Below are 21262 nucleotides of genomic sequence, written 5' to 3' on the forward strand. Positions count from 1 at the left end.
GTTTGTTTGTTTGTTTGTTTGTTTGTTTGTTTGTTTGTTTGTTTTCAATCTTGGTTAGTCCATCTTTTACGCAATGCATTTTCCTAAAAGGATATCTTTAATTTTTTACTTCAGATTAACACTTCTGTACTTTATACAAACACTGACCTTGACTGTGTGTGTGTGTGTGTGTGTGTGTGTGTGTGTGTGTGTAAGGAAGCAGTCAACTGAACTCAGCTCTGTGCATGTGTAAGATTTCTCTCCAGAGACTGCTCACAACGGGACACGCTGGGACTCGCTTACAGTAGAGGGTGGGAGACAACACAAAGCAAAGCGTGGGGGAAGGAGGAAGGAGAAATAAATTGAAGGAGTGAGGAAGGCGTTCAAAGAAGGAGACGTGGACCTGTCCGGTCACACAGGCTTTTATATTATCGTTGCTTATCTGGACTGGAGATCTAAACAGGCCTCCTAGATGCTCAGTGTGGCTTTGCTAACTGTCATAAAAGGAGAGCTCATTTTCTTCGAAGCTGGTTTGATCAGGGGTGTGAGGGGTGTTTGCTTAGGAAGAAGTACCGGAACATGTACCCAAAATCCAGTGGGCGTTCTGTAGCTCTGTGACCTCTGACCTGAGGCCATGGTGGAGGCCCAGAAGAGCAGGTGAGCAGGAGTAGCAGGAATGGTCTGATCTTTGCAGGGTTCCCTCTCTTCTGAGCGACAGCCCCTGGACTCATCATGCTCATCTGAAGCTTTCAGTCAAGGAACAGTTAATTGTCTGACAGCTATGGGAAATGCCTCCCTTGCTCCCTCCTTCTCCTTCTATCCCTCCCCTTGTCCTTCTCTTTCCTTTATTCATGCTCTCCCGCCCTTTCCCCTCTCTCTCTCTCTCTCTCTCTCTCCCCACTGTCTTCTCTTGCCTGTATTCTCTCTCTCTCTGTCACAAGTAGGTGTTTCCCTGCGTGATGAGACCGAGTGTATATAGGGCACGAGCGCTCAGGCAAGTTCAGAGTCTTAAGCACGCCTGCCACACGCTCCCTCCTTAGGACTATTCCTGGTTCTCATTGCTGCCCAAGTCCCCCACCTCCCGAGTGGATTTACACTTTTTTGACACTATCATGTCAGAAGGAAGAAGGGAAGAAGGAGAAGAAAGGAAGAAGGAGAGGAAAGGGAGGAAAAAGGGGGAAAAGGAGCGCAAGGGAAAAAACAGTGATTTCACTCAAGGTAAAGAAAGACGCAACACGCAAAGGTGTGAGTGTGTGGACGTATGCATGTTCGTACGTGTGCTGCTAGCAAGGGAGGGGTGTGAGACTCAAGGGGAAAATCTCACACCTCATCTTGTCAAAGCTTGCTGCCTGCTTTTGTCACACAGGAGGACTTCCTAAATGGCACCGAGTAGTGGCACATCTGGATTACTTGGCCTACGTTTGTAACTTTGCATGAATGTGTGTTTTCTGTATGAGCTTCAATCTGAGTGCCTTGATATCTGGGACCTCCTTGATCCCCCTCAACTGTGGTGCTTTGCCAAGTTGCTTTATGACTTTCACAGTTGATTCTTGTGCTTGGTATCTTAATTAGCGCTTGTGTTGCTGAGCCTGTGTGAACTTCCTCTTGTGCTTGCAAGCCACTTGGCAAGAGCCACTACTGATTCATTCCCATGCTGTATCTGAAGGAGGCTGCACTGCTGCGTATCTGCAGCTCGTACTGCAGTTAAGCCTTAAACTATAGATATACACTTACAGGGTCACTGCGATTAGTGTTTGAATGAACACTAAAGCTCCTGGACAGCTAATAGATTCCAACGTGCTCGTGCGGTCTCTCTCAACGTCTTTCTGGGGTTGTACAAGCCTCAGCTTGTCACTGCAGTCTGACCTCGGGGTCATGCAGGAAGAGAAATTCTCAACCCTAATTTCCAATCATGTACTCTGTGACACTCACTAAAGGATCTTCTGTGTAGGACAGAATTTTTGGACAGGACCGAGTTGCTACACTGTGAAATGCTCTGATTAAAGATCAGGCTGCATGGATTTGACAAGGAAAAAAAAAGTTTAATCATGTCAATGCCGTAATCTATCAACACACCCACTAGAATGTCGCTGTGATTAGTCAAAATGCTTGCACAAGAAAATTTTGTTTCGAGACAAATCATATACACTGAATCCTTTTATAATTCCAGTATTGCCGTAACGATTAACAAAACAAAATATATCTATTGCGCAACCCCATACCTATATACATCTACTGAGGTGAAGCACACAGCGAGCGAGGCAGCAGGTCCCTCAGGAAGGCATCATTAGCGCTCTGAGCATTTACTTTGATCCGAGATACCAATCAGAAAGACACTACATAGTATTGTCTCCTGCCGTTCCCTTCCTCCCCTACCACCCATTCATCTCCCGGCTCGTTCATGGCTCGACTCTTCTCCCCACATGGGAGGCATCCTTTTGCTCTGTCACCCTGAGGCTGTGCTTCGCGTGACCTCATTGATCAAATGCTTTTATTATTCGGTGCACTTCTCCTGTTATTTCCTCCTTAAATGTTGTTCACTGTATTGCTTTACACGCAACTGTAATTTAACACAAGGGTGTGTGAGGACCCACTTTTAGTAACTGTGCAGCTTTCTCTCCTGGATCTGTCTTCACGCAATGCTAATCTCCTCTGCTTTGTCTACTGGAAACAAAGCAAAGTCAGGAAGAAAAGAATGGCTGGGAGACTCGGCTTTTCCTTGGAGGTTAAGGTTAACCCTGTCACATGCGTTGCTTCTTTGCGTCACATTTTTCCATGCTGCTAAATTTAACTCGCTTGATGTCAAAGTCACAAGTAGGAAATCACGGTGATTGACTGACTCGTTTAGCCCTCAAACCTAGAGACGAAAAAAGGCATGTTGGGAAAAACCTGTGACAGCCATGGCCTAAATAAGAGGTTTGATGTGTGCTGTTGTGATCAGGATCTGCAGCAGACTTGCAGATTGTGGAATTTTGTGATATCTGTCGTAATCTTTTTGTCTCCTTTCCTTCTTAGTTCTTGAAGTGCAGCGCTGAAGTATCATTCGAAATACACTCGATGTGTAATTGCTGTTCTGGTATTCATTACGTATTGCATTCCCAGCTTACCTGGTGAAGGGATCCGTCATTCTGTCGCCCTTCCTGATGCTTCTTTGCTTTTTTTGTTAAATGGTTACACAGATAATTGACATGAATGGTCGAAATTGTAGATGAGCCATAATTGTTAAGGGCCTATAAAGCCTACTGAATCATGACCGTCTTTTTGGATATCATAAATAATCAATGACTTGATGTTAAATACTTGAGTTGATGGGAAATACGTATTACCTGAAAGCAAGAACAGAATCGCAGATGTACAAGATGCTAATAATGGCTAAATAACGAATCTGATCAGCAGTTTGCGACAGTAATATGCCTAATTTGCCTTGGTTTCTTTTATTCACTTAATTTATTGTTTATTCCAGGTTATATTTTATTATTCTATCCACATTCACTGGATATGAGCAATTGCATGCTCTGATTGGCTACTCTACTACTAGGATATCAGCTCATATACCATGAGTAGAGTAAAACAAAATGGTGGAGCGTCTTGCTGAACAAACTAAGGATAAAATAAAAACTCTAGTTGAAAACAAAACCCAAAAAAATGCAAAAAAAGCAACAAAATATAGAATAAAAGTATTTGATGCTAAGAATGTATCTTTTTTAAATTCAAGAATTATTATTATAGCATTTTTCACAAATCACGACTGTCATTTCACCGGTTTGTTTACATTCTAAGCAGAAATGATTTTGTTGGACATTTTGTATAAAGTTGTTATTTACCAAATTTGCAAAAAAAATAAAAAAAATGCCCTTGTTTCTCAAAATCCAGTGAATGTGGATAGAATAAAACAGTTATTCCACTCAATCTCGTCATACATGGCTTACAGCAGCTCATGTACGACTCGATTTCGTGGAATAACTGTTAATTATTTAAATATGATCAAAATACGACATACATTAAAGACTTAACTATGTAAGTACTTTGTCCAAACTTTGCTGGCACATAATTCATAACCCACCAACATTCTTGCTAGTTATATTTAGCTTATTACAGCATTTACAGCTTTTTTTTTCTCTATCGTACCCATCTGGGCGAAATTTAGCAATGTGTGTAAGAATGTGTAAAGAATGCCGACTCAAAAGTAGTTAGAGGTCTCCAAGGTACTGGAAAGCATGAGGGCATTTATTGAATTAACACTATTGAATTATGTGGCTTCCGGTGATTTTCCTCTCATAGCTTTGGAATGCCAACATTACGGCAAGATGGTAAAGGAAGCATGTCTGTGATGGTCTTAATCTGTTGTTGTTTTCAGCGTCTACCCCATTGACACTGACATGCTGTATGTGAAGCAATCCAGGCTAGCTTACGTCACTGAATGAGACTTTGCCATGCCAAAAAAACCAGAACCTCGAACATTTCTAAACAAAAAGTACACTCGTAATATCGTTCTACGAATGAACCAGTACAGCCATGTTATACTGTAAATATTCACACCTATAAACTGATTTGAATCAGGGAGTCTTATTAATTCATGAGTAAAAGCAATAGTGTAAGTGGTATTTTGTAAAATATAAGATATAAAATTTAACATTCAGCACTTTTCTCCCATTGTTTAACGCATGCTGACCAAGTGACACTATTTTTACTTTAAGCATATGCTCACTTTAGTTGAATACACATCTCATCTCATCTCATTATCTCTAGCCGCTTTATCCTTCTACAGGGTCGCAGGCAAGCTGGAGCCTATCCCAGCTGACTACGGGCGAAAGGCGGGGTACACCCTGCACAAGTCGCCAGGTCATCACCAGTGTTGGGCACGCTACTTTTAAAAAGTAATTAGTTATAGTTACTAGTTACTTTTCCCAAAAAGTAACTGAGTTAGTAACGAAGTTACTTTGTCATAAAAGTAACTAATTAGCAGGGAAAGTAATTATTCCGTTACATTTTGTGTTACCCCCCCCCCCCAAAAAAAAATCAAATTCAATTAGTGTAATCATAATAAAAGTGAATGTTAAATGTGTTTAATGACTGAAATGGACACTTAACAGAACCAATTAGTAACGTTATCTACACTATATTAATATTTTTGTGGGACAATGTGAGATAAGACATCTATCAAATTCTACACTATATTAATTCTATATAATACACTATATATATAATAATATATACAGTAATAATAATAATACACTATATTAATTAAATCTACACTATATTAATATTTTTGTGGGACAATGTGAGATAAGACATCTATCAAATTTAATATATTTTTGTAGTTATTAAAATTATGTTACTAATTACTGGCCACTGACGAGGACAAACGCTTTGTTCCTCAACATAATGTGCATTGCACGTAGACATTTTTGCCTTTTATTTCAAGTAATGAAAAGTAATGCTGTATTTCCAGTGTGAAAGCGCAGTGCTGGGCTGACCGCTCGCCATCGCTGTGTCTTCCGATTGAAAGTGTGCACAGTAGTGCAGTAGGCGGAGCCTACCTACGTATGTTGTCCAAATCTACTCTGATTGGCTTACTATGCCGTTGTCTCGCATCTCCCCGCCCCACACTAAAGCAGAGTAAAGAAAGGCTGAACAAGCAGCGTGCCAGATGAGAACAGCTTTAATGAAGTAACGCATAGTATTTTATTGTAAGTAACGGGAACGGCGTTATAACGATGTAAAAAGTAATTAGTTAGATTACTCGTTACTAAAAAAAGTAACGCCGTTAGTAATGCCGTTTATTTCTAACGCCGTTATTCCCATCACTGGTCATCACAGGGCTGACACATAGACACAGACAACCATTCACACTCACATTCACACCTACGGTCAATTGAGGCCAAGTTTACATTAGACCGTATCTGTCTCGTTTTCTTCGCGGATGCACTGTCCGTTTACATTAAAACGCCTGGAAACGCCGGGAAACGGGAATCCGCCAGGGTCCACATATTCAATCCAGATCGTGTCTGGTCCGGTGCTGTGTAAACATTGAGAATACGCAGATATGCGGATACGCTGTGCTGAGCTCTAGCTGGCGTCGTCATTGGACAACGTCACTGTGACATCCACCTTCCTGATTCGCTGGCGTTGGTCATGTGACGCGACTGCTGAAAAACGGCGCGGACTTCCGCCTTGTATCACCTTTCATTAAAGAGTATAAAAGTATGAAAATACTGCAAATACTGATGCAAATACTGCCCATTGTGTAGTTATGATTGTCTTTAGGCTTGCTATCCTTCCACTTGCAAGTGGTAAGTGACTTGCGCACAGCGGCTCAGTCCCGAATCACTGCTCGTGCACTTCACTCGCGCGCTCTGTGAGCTGCGCAGGGCCGGAGTGCGCACCCTCCAGAGGGCACTCGCTGTTCAGGGCGGAGTGATTTGGAGCGCAGCCGCTGAGGAGGAAGCGATGAGCCGCACTGACACATTTCAACTTACGTGCCGAATTAGTCATGTGATTAGCGTATCCGTGTATTGGCGTTGCTGTGTGCACACGAATCGTGTATTGGCGTTGCTGTGTGCACGCTAATCGTTTTTAAAAACGTTAATCTGATGATCCGCTGATACGGTCTAATGTAAACCCCACCTTAGAGTCACCAGTTAACCTAACCTGCATGTCTTTGGACTGTGGGGGAAACTGGAGCACCCGGAGGAAACCCACACGGACAACATGCAAACTCCGCACAGAAAGGCCCTCGCCGGCCACGGGGCTTGAACCCGGACCTTCTTGCTGTGAGGCGACAGCGCTAACCACTACACCACCATGCCGCCTTGAATGCACATATGTAATCTAAAATAAAACTACATATTTGGGGTGCAGATTGCTTATACTGGATTAATACATTTCCCAAATCATATATAAATGTAATGGGAGTTATGATCATGATTCATAGCTATGTATCTTTACTGACAGTAAATAGTTTGAATTATTTGAAAGTATTTTTTGAGAACAATCAATGTACAGCAGACATGATTTTTGGTTTGGTTTGCATTTTTATCCCCTTCGGACATAATGTGGACAATTGTACACATGAAGTTCCATAGCATTTTCCCTCGTGTCCGAAGGGGTTAAGAACCACAGATTGGCCCTAAGTGCATGTCACATTGCAAAATTACAGCGCATCATAATTCTTCAGGCATTCACTGATGACTCGAAGCAGCAAAAGTGATGGGCAGTTGCTTTCTGCAGATCTTATAGCCTCCGTATATTTTTCCTTGTTTGAAAGGAAAAATTGCTTGGTCTGTTTGCTCAAATCTGCAACACTAGAGCGATCTTGTTCTCAGCTTTCACTTGCTTCATTTCTTTTTCTCAGAACGCCTCATCAAAAAGTACATCAGCGCACGTTCTCCAAATGCAACAGCGAGCTTGTTGTAGAAGAGTTCTTGCACACAGCAGAAATTGGCAGCACTTAATGAACATGAAGTGCTGTAAGGCTTTGCATTCCCCCCCGCCATTCCTAAGGTGATTTAGAGAGTTGAGACTGAATCTTGGCACCATCCCTGAGGCTATGCATTTCAGAGTCATTTTTAAATTATGGGCAGGGCCACAGAGAATGTCATGTGTCTGTTGTGTAAAGAGGCTGGTGGATATGTAACCTGTGAGCTGCTTCATCCTGTTGATCTACAGCACACATGTAGGACACACATGTACCAGCGTCAGTGCCTTGGTACACATCGAGGAAGCAGATTCAGGAGTAAAAGCTATTAAGAAACATTTTAGTAATTAGTAGATGTTTATGATCACATTTGAGTCTTTCCTTCCAATCAGTGTTCCTATTTATTTGTTGAGGTTTTATTCTGTACTTACACTATGATTTATTCTATCCACATTCACTGCATATGAGCAATCGCACGCTCTGATTGGCTACTCTACTAATGGGATATCAGCTCATATACCACGAGTAGAGGAAAACAAAACTCAGCATGTTGCTGAACCAACCGAGGACGAAATAAAAACTCTACTCGAAAACAAAACCCGAAAAAATACAAAGCAACAAAATATGGAATAAAAGTATTTGATGGTAATAACATATCTTTTTTATTTTTCAAGAATTATTATTATCGAATTTTTCACAAATTGCTACTGTCATTTCACCAGTTTGTTTACATTCTAAGCAGAAATGATTTTGTCAGATGTTTTGTATAAAGTTTTTATTTATCAAATTTGCAAAAAATAAAAATGCCCTGTTTCTCAAAATCCAGTGAATGTGGATAGAATAAAACATTTATTCCATTCAATTGAGTCGTACATGGCTTATAGCTAACTTGGCACTACGCACCTCGTCGACTATCAGCTCATGTACGACTCGATTTCGTGGAATGACTGCTATATATGTGGTTTCTAGACTCTACCGGTATATAGTGCACTATATGGTCAATAGGAGGCAGTTTATGATTCACCCTATTTCCATAATACCGGTATCTTCTCTGTTTTATCTTCATTGTATCAAGTTGATAGGTTAGTTAGGAAGTTTGGCTGAATTATGACAACTGTATAGTCATATGTAACTCAAGTTGGCCTAGTGGTTAGCGTGTCCGCCTCTCGACCGAAATATTGCGAGTTCCGTTTGCAGTCGGGTCATACCATAGACTATCGTAAAAATGGTACCTACTGCCATCTGGCGAGGCACGCTGCAATACAGATGTGAGTCAGGAGTCAAACTCTCGCGGCTACCAGAGGACTAGTCCCCCCCACTGTAACCCTAACTATGCAACAGGAAATTGTTATAAACAATTTCATTTAATTCCTTCATAACGATTGGGACGGAACTTCATTACAGACTCTCTTCTTCTTAATATTATTATTATATAAAAGGGCTGTGTCTTGCTAAAGACTTCAAACATATTGATAAAACCTATGAAGACAGACAAAACAGGACCACAAGGTTCAGTAAGCAGTAAATCGAACCAATTTCAGGTTCATTGCCAAGAGCAGAGTTAGACTACACCCGCTGACGAATGATTTCACTGAAGGTTTATCGAATCATCGATTGCCGAGCTTAACTAATACATCGTTTCTTACACCAAGCTTACACTCGCTGCTTAATAGCAAAAAAGAAAAGCAGAAATTAAATATCAATAATACAAATGAAATTCCAGCCCAGTTCGTTCTGCATTATCTTTGGTTTTCTAGTATTTCAGTATGTTAGTGGTTAAGGTTCTTTGCAAAGAACTACAATGTTGTGAGTTCAGATCCCAGTGTTGGAGTTTTGTGCATGACCTTTAACCCTCAACTGTTCAGCTGCATACTTAGGTTGTATCTTTACATCGTATCTCAATTCTAAGTCAAAAAAAAGGGGGGGGGTACACCCTGGACAAGTCACCAGATCATCACAGGACTGACACAAACAACAATTCACACTCATGGTCAATTTAGAGCCACCAATTAGCCTAACCTGCATGTCTTTGGGAGAACCAGAGCCCCCAGAGGAAGCCACACAGACAACATGCAAACTCCACACAGAAAGGCCCCCATCGGCCACTGGGCTCGAACCCAGGACCTTCTTGCTGTGAGACGACAGCACCAGAGTTGTGTTAAATTCCGTTAGACAACATTTCTGCTGCTGCTCCTGTGTGTGTGTGTGTGTGTGTGTGTGTGTGTGTGGTGGCAGTAATGCTGAAAGACTCTTTCGATTGTACCTGTAGTGTACAGGTGATAGCAAGAATACTGACATGTTTTCCTGTACTGAGACGAGAACAGAAAGCCTAGTCACTTGAAACTCACTTCAAATGGAAAGGCAGTTGTTGAATCCAGTCAATAAACATGTAACACTTTCATAAACTGTTTAAACATATCTGTAAATGAAGCTCTTTATCTGAAATATTGAAATAAACACAGAAGTGTCTCGGTTTGTTCCTCACTGTCGATGCCACAAAATTTGTAAGTAGAAAAAGAACCATATTGGTAAGATGTTTTCACCTGTCTGTCTGTCTGTCTGTCTGTCTGTCTGTAAAAATAAGCAAGATTTTACATCAGTGACTTTATTGCTCTTTTTCCCATTCAGGGAGACATGTTAAAAATCCCATTCATACTAATTGTACTAGTGATACAGATGTGGTAGTTTGAGATTAGGTTAAAAACATCTGAGTATTCCTTTAAAGCGCACCAGGTATTGATCTATGACTTAACTAAAGCCAGACCCGTTTTACTATCATACTGTATCCGTCTTTCATTATGCTGAAGAAAACCACAAGCCATTGTGCGTCCATCAGATTCTCAGAAGTGTTAAAAAGCTGAGCTGTTAGCTTTGCTTTTGGCTTTTTTCAACAGGCGTAGGCTTTGGAGGTTTAAAATGCCACTGTGAACCTGAGAAGGAATAATACCTTCACCACATTCACAACATTGGCACCAATTAAAAAAAAAAAATCTGACACCACGTTGTATTATAGTATGTCAGGCTTCATTAGATTCAACACAATATCAGGAATGCAATCCTTTCAATGAACAAAATTTAGTAACACAAATTAAAGGCCTGCGTGTACTGGGACGGAGAAATGGGCCAGGCATGCTAAAAATAGGCTGACTGCTGATTGTTTCATACTTCGTTTACACGTAGCCGGGTATTTATGAAAACGGGTATCTTCTCCTCCCCGTACTAGAAAATAATTCCGTTTATTTATATATCCGTGCTCAAAAACAGCCAGGGAAGGCTGTCAAAAACATGTCAAACAAATAGAAAGCCAACCGGAGATCTGAAAGCCAAGGATGAGGGACCGTCAGATCACAATGCTAAAACTCCGTTTCCCCCATAACACGGAGAAAACTCCGTTTTCCACTATTTACATGCAGGCATGAAAACGGAGTTTTCACAAATCTCCACTTTGCCCGGAGTTTTCGAAAACAGCCGTTTTCAGTGACTGAAACCTCCGTTTACGTATAAATGATGGGTGCAACCGCATAAATAAATATGGGCAATTCCATGTAAATGTCAACCTCACCATGCAAAAATAAAGCAACATGTAATACATCAAAACCACTCCCAGAGATATCACCTAGGCCTGTATTTTACAGATGTGAATAAGTTGAACCAATTTGTAACCAACCTAATATGTCACTGTCAGTCTTTCTTTCTTATAATGTAAAACCCAAGCTAAAATCAACTTTGATCATGTACAATTCTGTATTATTGCCACAAGCCACAGAAATGTATGCTAAAATCCACAAAACAGCAAAACAATAGCCATCCTAAATATCATTTAAGAACTTTGATAGTTTTAGCTGATATTTAGAGAGTTTTTCAAAGGGTTATGGTGGTTAAATTGCTGATTTTCTAAACATATGCCATGTCTATTTCAGACGCGTCACATCCATAACGGAATTTCGTCACATCCATAACGCTGACTTTTCCTTCCGAAACTCTGCATGAAATACAAAATATTTTAAACAAAGGTTTTTTAATATTCACCTTGGACCCCTCTATCAAATGGATATCTCCATTTCGACATTAGGTTTACGATTTCACAGAGTTTGATAAAAATGTACAGTCACCCAAGAAAAGTGATACTTTTTCTGTCACATCCATAACGCATCTTTTATTGGCATTTTCTGGCATGCCCTAGATGTACTATGGGAATTGTTCTTGTTCTATCACTTCTCCAGTATGGTACAGCCTTAAAATATGCAACACCTGTTTAAATACTGGGAGACAATAAAACATGCACTGGGTCATTTGTTGCCATTTTGAGTTCAAGTGTCACGTCCATAATGCTGGAATTGCCCATATCCGTTTTTATAGATACCCGGCTACGTGTAAACGGGGTCTCAGTGTTTCAGATCTAGCATCTAAATTGAAGTCATTACTAAGGGACACTATGTTGTTTATTTTCTGTGCTATGTTTGCTTTGAAGCCTTCAACTGTGAGTGGACACGGGTTTATATGATAGTTACAAATGACAGAGGATTTTTCTTTTTGAATCGCCTGGCGGAAAAGTTAGCAAGTTTTTCTCCTTCAAATTAGCTAGATTGCTAGCTTAGTCATATAACTAACTTTAATTACAGTCAACTGATATTACACTTAATCCAAAGAACATAAATCCAAAGGAAGGAATTTCCACAGCCACTTTACTGCCTTCTAATCCTGAGGGAGTGATTAGCATTTTCTGCTGTTAGCAACGTCAATACTGCTGGTCTTCCTCTGCTTTTTCCGTATTAGCCTGCTCTTCATCTGTCCTGTTACACAGTCATTCACTGACTGGACAGGTCCCATCTGAATGTCCCGTGTGGATGCCGAACTGACTGATGTTCTGTCCTCGCCCTACTTTGTGTCTGACCACTGGTTAGCCTCCTCTTTTTGGCTTGTGTATGTGCGTATTATCACCAAGCTGTAATGTTTGGTGTTGGTTTGAGTTCTCCCAGCTGCCTTACTGTTTCTCTTTCATGTAATAGCTTCAGACATGTTGAAGGCCAGAGTCTACTCCCTGTTTACAATTAATGTGAAAAGTATTAGTATAATCAATCAGGATTTTCTTCTCCCTTAGACTGGGCAGTGTGGTTCTTATCACTGAGTCTTTTAAGTGTTTAGTTTCAGTGATGGGGAGTGCGGGTCCTTGCTTGCTGTAATCAGCAAATTCATTTAGACAAGAAAAATAAGAAAAATTAACCATCATGATATTTAATATAGTCATTGCTTGGGAAAATGATATTTAGGAAATTGGACACTGTGTCTGAAGGATCCGCCCTTTTCTTACCACCTACTCTACTCAGCTCCTGGTCCAAGTGCTGGTCCTCTCCTGCTTGGACTACTGTAACACTCTCTTTGCTGTCCTTCCAGCTTCTACCATCAGATCTCTGTAGCTCATCCAGAACGCTGCAGCTCGCCTGGTCTACAACCTCCCTCGTTCTTACCATGTTACCCCTCTGCTTGCCGACCTGCACTGGCGACCTATTGCAGCTTGCATCAAATTTAAGACATTGGTACTAGCTTACCAGGGTCTCAAAGGGTTAGGGTCAGCATACCTCCAGAGTCTATTCCGTCCCTATACATAACCAGATCCCTACACTCTGCTACTACTGGTCGCCTGGACCCTCCTCCTTTCTGCTTCTGCACATCCCGCTCAAGACTGCTGTCTGTCCTGGCTCCCTGTTGGTGGAATGACCTTCCCATTGAGGTCAGAACTGTCGACTCCTTGACCACCTTCAAGCACAGACTGAAGACTCACCTCTTCAGGCTGCACCTCTCCCCTTCTTCCCTGCCCACTGTGTAACTGCATTTTGGTCTTGACCAACCCAGGCTGTGTATGGTCTAGCCTGGGGTTAGCTGTTTTGAGTTCTTCAGTTATACTTTATATGGTTGGTTTGTTTCCTTGGCTGTTTGAGTATTGGGATTTCAACAGCATATTACACTAGGTATTGCTGTCATTTGTTCAGTTGGCACTAGAACTTTCTTGTCTAGAAGTTCAGCACTTTGTGTACCTGACTTTTGCACTCGCTGTATGTCCCTCTGGATAAGAGCGTATGCTAAATGCCATGTAATGTAATGTAATATATATATTCTAATGTATGGTCTTTACCTTGTATATGCCTTTTGTTATGTACATTTTAATGCCCTCTATAACCAAAATCATAGGAAGTGCTGCATAGGAATTCATGGACTACTGTTGAATGTAATGATTGTAGTGGGAGAAAAAAATACAAGCTAAAACAAAAACAGCTGCATGCTGACAGTTTGTCTGGTGAAATCTTCTGGCCAAACGAGAAGTCTGGCTCACCTGACGTCAACGTTTCCGTGTTGCCATATGTAATAAATGATCCATGGAAGAACATGCTTGTACGAATATCAAACAAAAAAAGTGTAATCTGACACATTTACCTTCGTTCTCTTTCTAGGAGCTCCTACAATAAAGCCTTTGAGGAGGCAAGTGCTGGTGGCAGAAGGAGCCCGGATAACAGTGAAGTGTGAGGCGTCGGGAAAACCTCCCCTGTCCTATAAGTGGTACAAAGACGGCACCATTCTGAAAAAGAGCAAACAAGTCAGGATCAGAGCCAGGAAGTAAGTGTATAATTAAGTGTGTGATCAGATTTCAAAATTTACACAGGAATCACAGAGCGAAAGTACCTTGATTCGTTTGGGGGTATGGAACAAGAAACCCCCTTTTATTTGTAAGAACATAAACCATATCTCAGGTTACAAAGCAAAGAGCTGGGGTTCTTCCTTATAAAGCATTTCACATCATAACACATTATGGGTCATGTTTGCTGCTAAATTTACTGTTGGCTGGCTTGCAGCCATATAGGAGCCATGTGTAATATAATGCTGCACATTATAATCCTTTTGAATCTCTGTTTAACAGCATCCAATCTGCTGTTGCTAGGTTTGAATTGACGTCTGTGTTGTTTGGTTTAGCCGATCCTGAGTCATAGTAAAGTCCCATGACTCTTCTATCTCTATGTCACAGGAAAAACTCCAAGGTCCAGATTGCTAGTGCTCGGCTGGAGGACTCTGGGAATTACATGTGTGTAGTGGAGAACGACAGCGGCAGTAGCAACAGCACAAGCACCGTTCATGTCCAAAGCAGTAAGTAACAAGTTAAGCCATGGCTTGCTTTAATTAAATGATCCAATTCTGTCATTTTTTTTCAATCAGTTCGTTGAGTGCTGCAGAGTTCCTAAGGGCAATGGGTTTCACTGCTGTTACAGAAACACTGATAATGCATCCCCAATCCAGCTGCTGATATCATCAGTTATGTGTTTTAATACTTTGTACTCCCAAACTTTGCACTGTCAAAGAAACAGTATCATTGTTTTCGACTTTCTCTGTGTGAATGGGCTTTTAAGGGATTTATTTTTAAAAATGTCTTTTTCAGCCTCTTGAGCTAAAATTTTGAAAGGCATTTCTCCAAAGAGAAAGCTTCACAAATGCCACATCACCAGAGCTTTGCTAACATGCCAAGACGCTGGCCTCAGGGTACCATTCAGCTGACCACTTCACTTTGATAAAGCAACTCGCTAGCCATTGAGTTGAGCATCTAGATAGGTACTGGACAGTTTTCAGTAGTTCTTTTATCCACAGAATACCAAACAAGCAGATTTCAAATCTTGTCAAGAGGGACAATATTTTCTTAATAGTAGGCCAGGCTAAAATCTTGGAAATAACCGACCATCCAAAAGAGTTATAGTTATAAATTCTTCACTTATCACCTTCTGTCTGTGGACTTGATTATGTGGTCAGCGTGGTCTTTGCTCTATTTCCTACATTTCCACCGTATGCTCTGTTGCAATGTTGCAACAAAAGGTGTGCAAATTCTGCAACATTGCCTGGAGCAGGACACTTTGATTTATTGATGGAGATTTCCATAATTCTGATTAGCAATGGAATGCTTTGATTCCTCCTATTCTGTGGTTAGATCAACGATAGGGTGAAAACTTTGAAAGGCAGGTATAAACAGAATTTTTTATTTTACAGACCTGGTTTTTGGTCAAGAGTATACCACCTTTTACTTTTAATCTAGTCCATTTTTTATGCTGTCTGGCTTTTTTATGTTCTGCTTTTCCCTTACTCTTGCTGGACTACTTTATTCACCTGGACTTGCTGCTTTGTCGCATTGGATATATTTACAAATGAATACTCTTTTTCTGGATTACTTTTCTGATTATTTTTGTTTTTCACTATACTTTTCTTCTGGATTATTTTTTTTCGCCTGGGCTTGTTGTTACCCCATCCTCCTGGACTATTTGATGGGTTTCATAATAAATGCTCTGACTGATGTATCCTGAAACTAACTCTTCTACCTGTCAGCTATGAGCGCTCTCCTGTGAACCTGGCGCCATGTCGGTCTATGTGCTGGTGAGTAATTGTGTACTCTCTCATTAGTTGTGCACTGTCAGTATTGCTAAGCCTTTCATCCTAACCCTGATTTTACTGGTTGGGCTGCTAACGTTGGCTAACACATTTGCACTATGAGGGTTTGACGTAAATCTCCTACTGAGCTTATGGAGGGTGTACTGTCTTTTTTTTTTTTTTGGACAAGGCTACCTGGTAATCACATTCTCTCGTTGTAGTTCTAAGATTGGCTGTAATATGTGTATTTCTGTGTCTGTGAGTGACTGTATTTCAGCAAATCAATTGTGGCCACCATTTTCACCCAAAGCTCTTAAAGTATTCCTCTTTCCAACTTCATAATTACAACACCCATGCTTAGTTTTCCCAACTTATGGCTGGTGTCAGTTCCTCTGTATTGCCCTTTGTCTTTGGTATGTGTCTTGCTCTACCAGATGCCGCCTGACTGTTTATTGCTTTGCCAGCAGTGTTACCCCTATAGTCTGGTCAGGCAAGCAGTCCAAAAATCAGTGGCGACAACCCAAGTTATTGATTTCTCTATCCCTTTAGGAAGATGGACATTCATAATCATGTCAGAAATCATATGTCAGTGCAGAATGGCAAACTTTACATTGGGGGAAACCATGGTCAAATGGTTAGAGAAACCAAAAGGTTGCTGGTTTGATTCCCTGGACTAGTAGGAATGGCTGAAGTGCTCTTGAGCAAGGCACCTACCCTGCTCCCCAGGCTGTGCTGGATATGTTGTACATCGCTCTGGATAAGAACGTCTGATAAATACCTGTAATGTAAATTGCTATTTCATAACTGACAGTGTTCTCTTGTTTATTGAGGGGACTAAAACATCGAAGTTTGATTCTTACTTTTCTACACACTCAATGACCCACTTTGTATCCAGTTATTCAGCCTGATCCCTGATCCCTAATCTCTTCAGCAGTAAGTCCCTTGAATTTGATACATTGAACCTGGTAGACTTGAACTCTGTAATTAAGGGCTTATTTCCAATTTCATTTATATCCAAACTACTCCAAATATCTAAACAACCAATTAGCCACTCAACTACTGTTCTGCTCTGCCACAAGCAGGCTTTCCAGAGATTCCTGTCCATGCCATGGAACTGTAGCAGCTCTACAAAGAGTGACTAATGGACCACTTGTCTTCCCTGATTATGGTGTCCTCAATAATCATATTTTGTTAGACTTTAGTACAACTCTTTTATATAACAAGTCATGGCATTCTTCTGCCTTGTCTCTTCTTATTAGCATTTATATTCCATCTCTGAAGTAGATTCCATGTTCCGTAGATTCACATCTATCTACAAATGCTCTTTGTCCCATAAGGCTCAGCTCTTTTACTGGTGTACTGGTGGATTGATGGTTTGCAATAGGAGCATTAGGAAATTAAATGTGCATTAGAACTGGGATCCTGAGGAACCAAGGGACTCAACAAAAAGTCATGGGAGCCGACATTGAGTACTGTCAGACGCAGGCAGCCAGATATGAAGCTTGTGTGCAAAGAAATGCTGTGTTCATTAACATGAAAGTACATAGAGTGCTCATGTGGCACTGCATGATATATTTTCTGACATTAATTCATCAGTAATGTCTTTATCCTGGTCAGTGTCATGGTGGTTTCAGTTACAAATGTGTTTATATTTTGACATGAACACATGTTAGGGTGGCAAGTTGGTGTAGTGGTTAGCACTGTCGCCTCACAGCAAGAAGGTCCTGGGTTCGAGCCCAGCAACCGATGAGGGCCTTTCTGTGCGGAGTTTGCATGTTCTCCCCGTGTCCGCGTGGGTTTCCTCCAGGTGCTCCGGTTTCCCCCACAGTCCAAAGACATGCAGGTTAGGCTAACTGGTGACTCTAAATTGACTGTAGGTGTGAATGTGAGTGTGAATGGTTGTTTGTCTCTATGTGTCAGTCCTGCGATGATCTGGCGACTTGTCCAGGGTGTACCCCGCCTCTCGCCCATAGTCAGCTGGGATAGGCTCCAGCTTTCCTGAGACCCTGTAGAACAGGATAAGTGGCTACAGATAATGGATGGATGGATTAAAGGGGAACTGAAGGCAAATTTTTTATTATCAAAATTCTATTTATCTCATTTTATGAACTGTAGGAATACATTTTTGATAGCTATTTTGTCACTGCTATAGCAAGTTATGAGTGTTTGAAATATGCTATGTAATATCAGCCCATATGTCAAACCAATGGCCGTAAACGAGAGTCGCTGAGACCTGTGCGAGGCTTTGTAGGACGGAAGTAAAATGTACAGTGGAAATCAAAGTGACCGACATCTGCCAATGTTGTCAAAAGACACGCGCGCCCTCTTTCGAATGCTGACGTAATCAAGCCGGAAGTTTTCCCTGTGTCTGAAATCGCTCCCTACTCACTATATAGGGCACTATATAGTGGGGATGCCATTTTGTAGTGCTGCTCGAAACCTTAGTGAGGATTATTTACACCCTATATAGTGCACTCAAAGTATCCCACAATGCATTATGAAAAGTAGTGTACAACCGATGGTCACTTACCAAAGCAATATATTCCATCATGCATTGCGGTCACACTGAAAGAAATCAAATTAAAAGTCTCAAATATGAATTAATAAAAGAAGAAAGTATTCAGCCTTGATTTAAAAAAAACTGAAAGACGCAGGTACTTTGTATTGATTAATGTGGGACATACACTCAGTATAATATGTATTTATCACAAAAATACATGCATGTATTGATTATTTTGAAAACCCACCAGTTGCCTGAAAGTGCTTTTTTTTTTTATTTCACCAATAGTTTGAAGTCGTATGGAATAATCTCCATCACTGACGAAGCTGGAAAATCTCGAACTTAATCTAAATTGGAATGATATGGCGATCTGGCCGCTGTGTAAACAGTTTTCAAAATGGAGGCGCTGACACTTCATGTTTGAAGTCTCGCACAAGTCTCGTGAAGATCACGCAGATAAGCGACGCCTGCCGTGGACCAAATGAACTACATTCAGCATGGCTAAAAACCAAAAAGGCTGATAAGTGTAATATAATATGCCAATACGAGTCACGATATAAGGTTAATAAAACCGAAAACGTAATTGAATAACACGTTAATTAAGAAATAAAGTAAGTTTAAAAATGACTTCAGTTTCCCTTTTAACATATGTTTGTGGGAGCGGATGGGATTAGTCAGGAGTGTCTACAGGATTGATTGAAATTCTTTCAGAAGCGGGTGGGAATGGAATTAAAAAAACGTTTCACGGAAATCTTCTTTTCCACAAGACAAAAGTGGATTCTATGGAATCCACTTTTGATTATTCAGTGCCATCGTTCTCATAATGGGCTATTTGATCAAGCTGAGAGATTTCCTTTTTTCCCCCCAACACTGCAACATCTTTTTCTTCGAGCTTGTTTTCTTCTAGCCTTTGTTTTTGGTGCTTTTTTGTGTTCATTCATTCATTCATTCATTCATTCATTCATTTATTTATTTATTGGGGGGGTTGTTTGTCGTTGTTTTTTTTTGGGGGGGGGGGTTGTATGTAAAGTGACGTTGAGTGTGGGAAAGATGTGACACTAGTTACTGTAAAATTATGTTTATTAGGACCCATAGGGTTTTGTCTGCTGCTTTTCACTGTTTTTGTGCAGGAGCTCTTTGAACAAGACAGAACTTATTTCTGTTTGAAAATAACAGTTTAGCTGCCACATTGATTTTGATGGAGTCATCCATTGGGCGCACCCACTGATAAATTATTTCCTCAAGGATGAATTAGTCTTGTATTAGTTTTTATTAAGCTCTCTAAATTGTGAGGCCTGGTTCCTCTGGGGCTGCCAATAGCACCTGATGCATCTTGTGCTGCTTTTCTACTGGAGACAGGTTTAAAGAGACATGCTGTCAGATTTTTGCTATCTAGGAGTTGCTGCAAATTATGTTGTAAATTGGTGCATATCAGTGGCAAACTGTTACTATTAGAGCTGGAACTTCAGCTCAGCCAAAACTTATTAAAAAAATTATTTTAAAAAAATATACTGTATTAATGAATATTACCCATGCAGGATTCACAAGGCCAGCTTACCCCTTTCCAGACATCCCAAGCATGATAATGTCCACAGGTGTGTTACACTAATTCATGCCCCATCAGAAACAATAGTGGAACCATTAACAGAACCCAACAAATTAACATATTTTACAATAGTAGGATTTGGGGAAGTTCACAAAAAAAAAACCTTTCTTCATATGAAATTATGACATTGCTACATATGTGTGGAAGAAGAGTCTGGAGATAGAAATCTTAGTTTCTTGGTTGTTAACCTGTGCTACTTGCTCTCAATAGCACTGGTTTGACTGCTTTATTAGTATTCGCTAACATTACTGATGAACGCTACACCAGCTGGAAGGTGAGTTCACTGCTGCTCTGACGGCACCAACTCGCGGTTAAGCCTTCGAGGAGACTTAGGGCGATGCATTTTTAGTCCCTCCCACTCATCTCATCGAAAGGCGGGGTACACCCTGGGCAAGTCGCCAGTTCATCACAGGGCTGACACATAGACACAGACAACCATTCACACTCACATTCACACCTACGGTCAATTTAGAGGCTGTCCACACGGCAACGGATTCAGGTGAATCTGATAAAATTGTTTATCATTTCGGCCTGGCGTCCACACGGCATCGGCGTTTTGGGTGCCCCAAAACGAGAACGGGTTCCAGAATGGAAAAATCTGGCAACGGCGCTGTTGCGAAGTCATCTGGATGAGTAGAACGGATTTGTTTACGATGACATCACAACCACATGACTAGAACAAGCAGCACTCTTGCTGTTTTGTATGAACCACTGCATTGCATTCACTTTTGTATACAGCTTTTCTTTTAAATAAACAAGTAACTGAACCATTTCTTGAATTTCTTTTTTTTATTGGATAAGACTGCTTTTCAAAATGTTCACACACACAATATAAAAAGTTATATAAATTATATAAAAATGCTTTTCAAAATGTTCACACACAATAAGAAAATTAAGTTATATAAAACTATGCACACTAATAAAACTAATTTGTACACACAGAAGGCACGATTTCCTCGCGTAGCCGCAGCCATCTTCTTCTTGTTGTTGTGTGCTTGTTCCTGTGAGTGCTTCACGCCGGGTAGAAGAAGGGGTTTATGCGCATGCGTCCTACTTCTTCTATTGTTCTGGTGTCTCCGATGGGACCGTCTTACAGCACACGTAGAGGTGTGGCATGTGTATTGCATCGTTTTCAGCAAGCGTTGCGTTGCCATATGTACCTGATATTTTACTGATCCGTTGCCCATATGGACGCGATATTTTTTTTAATAAAATCTCGTTGCCGTTGTCGTGTGGATGTAGCCTTAGAGTCACCAGTTAACCTAACCTGCATGTCTTTGGACTGTGGGGGAAACCGGAGCACCCAGAGGAAACCCACGCGGACCCACAGCGCTAACCACTACACCACCGTGCTGCCTCG

At 40.9% G+C, this 21262-nt stretch overlaps 1 protein-coding gene across 6 annotated transcripts in view; it reads left to right on the plus strand.

The window, feature by feature from the left end:
* Positions 1-366: 366 nt before the first annotated feature.
* The window catches only part of nrg2a (neuregulin 2a), an 82860-nt gene continuing 61964 nt past the window's right edge, over positions 367-21262 (plus strand). For 2 of the 6 annotated variants that reach the window (XM_060936282.1, XM_060936286.1), the window contains exons 1-3: positions 367-1197; positions 13846-14008; positions 14415-14533. In XM_060936282.1, coding sequence (XP_060792265.1) covers positions 1092-1197; positions 13846-14008; positions 14415-14533 — 388 coding nt within the window. In that variant the 5' untranslated portion in view covers positions 367-1091. The remainder of the gene's footprint in view (positions 1198-13845; positions 14009-14414; positions 14534-21262) is intronic. The other 4 variants (XM_060936284.1, XM_060936287.1, XM_060936283.1 and 1 more) reach the window with 3 other exon arrangements.

This window comes from Neoarius graeffei, chromosome 12, assembly GCF_027579695.1.
Source record: "Neoarius graeffei isolate fNeoGra1 chromosome 12, fNeoGra1.pri, whole genome shotgun sequence".
NCBI classification, from domain to species: domain Eukaryota; kingdom Metazoa; phylum Chordata; class Actinopteri; order Siluriformes; family Ariidae; genus Neoarius; species Neoarius graeffei.